Source organism: Montipora capricornis, chromosome 2 (assembly GCF_036669925.1).
Source record: "Montipora capricornis isolate CH-2021 chromosome 2, ASM3666992v2, whole genome shotgun sequence".
In the NCBI taxonomy this organism is placed as follows: domain Eukaryota; kingdom Metazoa; phylum Cnidaria; class Anthozoa; order Scleractinia; family Acroporidae; genus Montipora; species Montipora capricornis.
In genome coordinates, this window is record NC_090884.1 from 63,327,359 (window position 1) to 63,334,858 (window position 7,500).

General features: G+C 41.1%; 2 protein-coding genes across 3 annotated transcripts in view; one reads left to right on the top strand and one right to left on the bottom strand.

Annotated features, from left to right (window-relative positions):
* The window catches only part of LOC138030880 (alpha-glucosidase 2-like), a 350,924-nt gene that overhangs the window by 201,842 nt on the left and 141,582 nt on the right, over positions 1-7,500 (bottom strand). The window lies entirely within an intron of this gene.
* The window catches only part of LOC138030903 (uncharacterized), a 96,546-nt gene that overhangs the window by 33,822 nt on the left and 55,224 nt on the right, over positions 1-7,500 (top strand). For both annotated transcript variants that reach the window (XM_068878762.1, XM_068878769.1), the window contains 2 exons: positions 219-680; positions 1,430-1,720. In XM_068878762.1, coding sequence (XP_068734863.1) covers positions 219-680; positions 1,430-1,720 — 753 coding nt within the window. The remainder of the gene's footprint in view (positions 1-218; positions 681-1,429; positions 1,721-7,500) is intronic.

The window sequence follows — 7,500 nt, forward strand, 5'->3', positions numbered from 1 at the left end:
TGTGAATGGGTTAGCCCTGTTTAGTGCTAGCCATGCCTTGATCAACTCAGCGCTAACCAATAATAATAATAACATGAATTATTTTCAGCATTTTTTTAGAAGTAAGCAAAAGCTCCTTTGCAGCCATTTTTGGGATGTTATGCAACGCTCCCAAAAATGGCCCCAAAGACTAACAGAGGTGCACCAGCATCACAAATTTACTTGTGTATTTATTTTAGGGGGAAAAACAAGATGTGATGCCAAGAACGAGAATGCTCTGGCAAATTCCACAGGTGATGAAACCAAGGAAGCAAGTAGTTTGAAGTCAGGACTTCAAGATCAAAAATCACAAAATCAACAATATGACAACTCAAATGGATCTTCCAAACCAAGTAAACAACAGCCAAGAATGTCCCTTAGTCCAGATCATTCAGGTTCCCCTGAGTTTTCTCAAAATCCTGAGAATAGAGAAGTATCATCAAGTAGCCTTGCAGCCTCAAGTCAAGCGTCACAGATTAACCAACCTGGTATAATTTCCAGGGACCCCCCTAATCCTGAGATGGAAGACTTGTCAGGAGTTCCCAGAAATGAGAATGAAAACAGTCTGGAAACTTTGTCTGGGCATCCAATCCAAGGAGAACAAAATAATGGGGAAGCATCACAAAATGAGGCAACTGCTAATACTTATGAGAACTGTTTTGGTAAGTTAAGGTAATAGGATAATACCACTTTTTTGTCAGTCATACATACAGTCATAAAAGAGATACACGTACCTTAAGTTAGCCAAATATTATACGTGACTTGTTAAACATTGCCTTTTTAGTGTTGATGTACACTAGGTATTTTTGGTGATTGGAGACATTTTAACAGGGAAAATCGAACGAAACGTTTATGTAAATGAAAAGAAATCTAATTAATAATGATTTAAAGAAACATGGACAAGTAAAAACTAGGGATAAAAAGTTAAGCTTCCGACGTTTCGGCAGCCTCATGACGCCATTATCAAGGAGTTGGAAATGAATATGCGAAGAGAAATCTGAATCAGATATACAGCTATTGATTAATAAAACATTTTTTTCGTTTTTCCATCATGAAATAGTAATGAGTTTTATAAGAGCAACTTTTGTTTTCTCAATTCTGTTGCACTTTGTTAAGTTAACTTTTGGTTTGTTCAATCAAGAACATAAGGACTTGTCAATATTACAAGCTTCTAAGCTGAGTGATTTATGGTTAATTTGCTGGCCAGGGGTTAATTGTGAAACACATGCACCATTGACGGAAGCTTCATCCCTGGCTTGTACTTGTATCAACCTATGGGAAGATTATGATACTGAAATTAACTGAAATTAATCATAAACTGTATAAAAAAAACGTGCTTTCCACAATTATCTTCCACAAAGTCAGGTGTCTGGTCAGTTATGTTTTTGATGTATTTTCATGGGATTCTTAGTTTCAGAAAAGATTTTTGGTGACAAATTTCTCCTTGACAAGTTAGCGGTTCGTCTGGATCGCACACCAAATCGTTCTATTAAAAACTGGGAACATTTGGCCTGTACAAAGAAAATAGCTGCACCTCCAGAAGTGCGTCTGAAGTGCAAACTACGTAGTGAAAAGAAATATACTATGATGGTGTTTGACGTGGTGACTGCAGGACATCATAAAACAGTAAGGGACCTAATGGATGCATTGACAAGAATGGAGAGACAAGATGTTAGGAAAATAATTACAGATGTTTTTCCAGGTACACTGTGTTAAAGGTTAATGACAATTCTGCAATTTAGAAAAAAAGAATGAGTTACATGTATTATCTAATTGGATGAGAGTTCATCAAAGTGTGAATTGTGTTCTGCTTGAATATGGTAAACAGCTCTCTCCCCTGCTTGCTTGTCATTACAGGGCTGTCAATCAATCAGATCCCCTTTTTATGGGTTAATTATGCGAACCGGGTTGTTTTCCACACAAGCCATGTTGACAAAAAGTATAAAACCAACTTTACAATACTAGCAATGGTAAACTTAATTTTAATTTACAGAACCCATTGTTACCCACCATGTTTTTGGGTGTTACTCAGGTTCTTCCTGGTGTTTTGAAGTGGTTTACATGTAACTAGTGCAATTTAAATGTCAATGTTAAAGTTCAACCATGACCGAAAAATGAGCTCTTATTTTTCTGTGGATTTCAAAACTATGTCAACTAAACGCTACATTACCCAAGTTTTAAATCTTGATTTAAAAAAGACACCTCTTTATTTTAAGTGGAATTTTCCTACTTTATGGTCTGCCATTACTAACTTTAAAATCTTGAGAGAGCTGGATCGAGGAGAAAATGACGTCAAAGCCTCAGCATTTTAAGAATGCAATCAGGGTTTGAAATTTTATCACTTGCCCGCTTGCCCAGTTGAGTGTCAGAACTATTTTGGCGAGTATTTATCGAGAATCACTCGCCTGGTTTGGTGAGTATGATTTTCACATATTCAAAACAGTAAATTCATTTTCTGCTTTAAAATAAGTACAATGTCTATGAGCAATTGCAGCTCTTCAATATGGCGGACGCGAGTTTTCTAGCCCTGCTAAATGCTGTTCTTTTTATCGTTTTCCTTTCGCATTGCTTGAGTGGAGATCCCTATGAAATCTAGGTTACCTTTAAGTTAACCTACTTATGCGGCCCCGATGGAATTGATCCTCGTAGACAGCCATTTCGCATGTGTATAAGCGCTCTAATTCGAGTTCAAGGTCCTCGTGGAACGAAGGTCATAAATACTGGAGGCAACTCTCTCAAATGCAAGCTGCGGGTGCAAGTTTTCCTGAGGCTTCTGCTAATGTTCGGCGATGTACAACTAAATTCAGGTCCATGGCTATTCCCCTAAGGGATATGCACCAAACCAGGGAAATCCAACCAAAGAGGAATTCAGTGTGACATGCGTGTTACTTGGTACCATACTCGCCGCATGAACATGGATGTACTTGCCAACGAAACACTGGCAAATTCATCTTGTATCTGGGTTTGTGACAACTGTGACATGCCCAACTTCTCTAGCTCTTTGCTTGAGTCATTTGATTTTATCGATTCTCCAAATCGTTTTTCTCCCATAAGTGGATTAATTAACTTCCAAGCCACATGAGCAGGCATAGAGACACTTGTAAATGTAAATGTAACTGTAAATGTGCTTAGTTGACCGCTCCCTACAAGAGCTTTTCAGGATCAACCGGCTCAACGGGAACGGACGGAATGCATGTGATCACGGTGCACCGCAAACCCAGCCGGATGTAATTGACTGGGAGTCGATTTTGAGGAGGGAGGAAAACCGGAGGAAAACCCCCTGAGTCAGGTTGAGATCGACTGAAACTCAGCCTACATACGACCTGGGGCCAGAGTTGAACCTGCTGTGTGGTCACAGAGGTGGGAGGAACGGTTGATGACCACTAAACCACCCTGACTTGTACTTCAACTCGCCTTGTAGGCATAGGAAGCAGACCTCTTCAGATAGTGACTCAACTACAGGTCCAGAGCCACTTCATGACATCCGTCCTCATGAAAAACATCTAAGAACTTGTCAGACGACCATCCTGGTGAAAGCCTAATTTAACCACCTGAGAGCTTGCCAGATCTCTCGCATCACAGGCATGATCAAATACGGGTGTGTATATGAACTTCTGCAGTCTTATTAGTTAGAGCAAGCGTTTACAACTTCATCAGTTTACAGTGACCTATAAACCTGATGTCATCGTAGGCTGTGAATCTCACCTTGATGGGTCAATTAACAGCAGCGAAATATTTCCATCTGGCAGCATATCTTAACCCCCTACCAAACCGTAAAGATAGGGGACCATGGGCTTAAGGGTGGGGTCTTAATCGCAGTCCACAGTAACATGATCATCTCAGTGGAACGCTTGTCACCAGCAAATTGCAAGATTGGTATGGGTTAAGCTTTCACACTCAAAATGGTGAAATTTTGTTTGGATCTTTTTATTGCCAGCCTGGCTCTACCGTTAATATCATGGACCAGCTAAGACTTTCAATGTGCAACCTCAGGGAACTGGCTGGCTGGAATTGGAGGCAGTCATGTAATTCTTGGTGGCGACTTCAACCTCCCAGATATTAACTGGGAGAATGGCTCCAAATGCAAAGGCTATCAATGAGAAAATGTTGGAGATTGTAGATGACTTTAATCTTATACAAATGGTTTGTGAGCCAACTTGCCAGAACAATAATGGTATGTTAGATCTTGTATTCACCACTCACCCTGATCTCATTAATGGAGCTTTTGTTGTACCTGATCGTGAGTGACCATAGTGCAGGAATATGCGACATCAACCTCAAGAATCCACCACCAATAAATCCCCGAGGTCTGTCTACTTCTATAAGAAAGCTAATATGACAGGATTGACTTGGTTGCCATGGTAGCATTCAGCGGTCATCGAAGATGGCGGTTGTATGTTTTATCGCTCTCGCTCGATCTAAGTGAATCGATGGACTTATTTCCGAACTCTTTTAGTATTGCTTCAGTTACTTCAATCTAATTACTTTAATATGCTTGACAAAGTGAAAAATCAGAAAAAAGTAAGCTCCCCATCAGCAGAAGCCACAGAATTTGAACTACCGGAGCTTTCATCAAGCAGCATTCAAGATCTTCTCAAGAAGAAGGAAATTGAACTCGTGTCTCCGTGTTGCACGTAACAACTATATTAATAGCGTTATCGGGGATGTCAAATCAAATCCCAAGTCGTTTTGGAAATTCATCGCTTCTCAACGTAAGGACAGCCAGTCTATGCCACCTCTTCAATCACAGAATGGCCATCTCGCTGAATCTGACCCTGAGAAGGCTTCGACTCTAAACCAGCAATTTTGTGATAATTTCTCATCTGAGGACACTGTATCAATCCCGCTTTTAAAGCGAAAGTTCTCCAATATGCCTAACATCCAAATCACTGAGGGTGGGGTCTTCAAATTACTTGCTAGCCTTAAGCCATCTAAGGCTGCTGGTCCCGATGGCCTACACCCCATAGTCCTTAAGGAACTGGCACCAGTCATCTCACCAACCTTGGTGTTCATTTTTCAGAAGTCTCTCGACAATGGTTCTTTGCCTAATGACTGGTGCAACGCAAACGTCTGCCCGCTCTTTAAAAAGGGCGACAGATCTCTTGCAATTAATTATCGACCTATCTCGCTGACCAGCATAGTCTGCAAAATTCTCGAACACATCATCTGCTCCAACATCATGGCCCACATAGACGCCAACAATATATTGTCTGATCGCCAACATGCATTCAGGAAATCACACAGTTGTACGACACAGTTATGCCATGTGATTAATGACTGGGCGTTTAATATAGATCGTGGGTTTCAAACGGATGCCTTTATAATTGATTTTGCCAAGGCTTTTGACAAAGTGCCGCACGAGAGACTCAAGTCGAAATTGTTTAGCTACGGCATCAGTGGGCGTACCCTTTCATGGATAGACTCCTTCCTCTGTCAACGAAGACAGCGAGTGGTCGTCAATGGGTCTGTTTCTGAATGGTCATGTGTTACATCTGGTGTACCCCAGGGAACAGTCCTAGGGCCCATTCTCTTCAATCTGTTCATTAATGATATCGTGGAGGTTGTAAGCCCAGGTACAGAGATTCGTCTCTTCGCCGATGATTGCATCTGCTACAGGAAAGTGAGCTCCATAGTAGACAGCGAGATCTTGCAGCAAGACATCGATCGGCTGGCTGTGTGGGCTGATACCTGGTTGATGGACTTTTCCCCGTCGAAATGTAAAACCATGCGGGTCTCCACAAAGACACGTAACAACATCCCGCACCTGTACCACCTCAAGGGTGCGGCCCTTGATTCTGTAAAGGAAGTAAAGTATTTAGGCATAACCATCACTCACAATCTTCGCTGGAATAAGCACGTCGCTGACGTCACCCGTAAGGCCAATCAAATCTTGGGCTTGCTGAGGAGAAACCTGTATTTCTGCGATCAAAATACTAAGGAGGCAGCTTATGTAGGCCTTGTACGACCCATCCTGGAGTACGCCAGCGCCATCTGGGACCCTCCAACTCAAAACCTAATCCAGGAACTCGAGAAAGTCCAGCGTCGGGCTGTGCGGTTTGTTACATCAGATTATTACTGGGTTGCCAAACCCAGTCGGAATCTCGGTTTCATTTCGTGGGTTTTTTTGTTATTTTCCGTGTCGGGAAAAGTCTTGCCTGTCACTCCCCTGCTAAGTGGTGTCTTTGTGCATGGAGTCTTCTGTGCGTATTTTGTTAGGTTTGAGGGGGCTGGGGTAATGCGTAGCTTGCTCTGCACAATGAACCTGTAATGGCGTCGAAAGTCATTGTAACGCGAATGGCTTTTTAGTACATCTTTAAAGAAAATATACCCACATGGAGCTCAAGAATGGAACGTCAAGACAGGCGGTGAAACATAAAGATCTGGAATCTTAAAAAAGCGACGAGTAATGGACTTCGACAGCGTGAATCTTTCGCCCGTCGAGCCGAAATCAAAATATGCTGTACTTCTAATATTTCGCCAAGGTGGTGTTACGTACAACACTGAAACCAAATGGAAATTTCTCTGGTAACTTACGGGTTCAACAAAGACAGAGAAGGAATCGAACACCACAAGTAGATCTGTGATCTCTGTTGTGTGTCTCACAGTGTTTACTGAAGTCGCATCTATTTAAAGTTTGCCTGTTTGTCTGGCAAGTAACATTCATTTTAAGACTCAACTCAGCAAAGGTAAAAACAAATTGGAAATGTGACAGTGAAAAATTATTTGAATGAAAGCTTGTTGTCTCTTTTGTGCTTTATTATTTACGGTCAAGGTTCTTTCGAAAAGGGTTTGATGTGAACTGTCAGAAATTTATTTAATTGCATATGCTTTGTGATTGTGTGTTTCGCTTGCTCGCCCGCCATCTGAAATAGGAAGGGTTTCTTGCCTCTTGTAGCAAATATGTTGCTTGTTTCAATAAATGTTTCGCTAGAAAATATTTCTGTGAAATTTCTAGCTTTTGTAAATTTATCATGCGTAATTTTCGAGCTTAACAAATTTGCATACATGTGTTGAAATGTGTGATACGGGGAGAATTTTTGTGGTAACGCATAAGTCACGAAAATAAACAGGTCTGTTGGAAGCGTGCTTGAGTTTCAACAAAATGACCCCCAAAATGGGCAAAATATTGTGACGCTGATGAATAATAAAGTAGCTGCTATTACCAAAACGATGGAATTACCTGGTGATAAATAACCTTGTCTTGGAGAGTAAATTTTTGATTTTCCAGAAACAATGGTCACTGTGACCTCTGAGAGTGATCTTTGTGTTGAATTCGCGCATTTCTTGTCAAAATTTATAACAATTGAAAGAAAAAGAAAACTAACAAAAACAAAAACCCGGTATCTTGGCATCATTTGACACAGATGCTTCACTGTTTCGCGAGTAAACATGCCGCGGTAACTTGAACACTCTGCCCGCTGAATTCGATGTGCGATTTACTCGGTGCAGCCAAAAGTACAATTACAACAAAACAACTAAAAT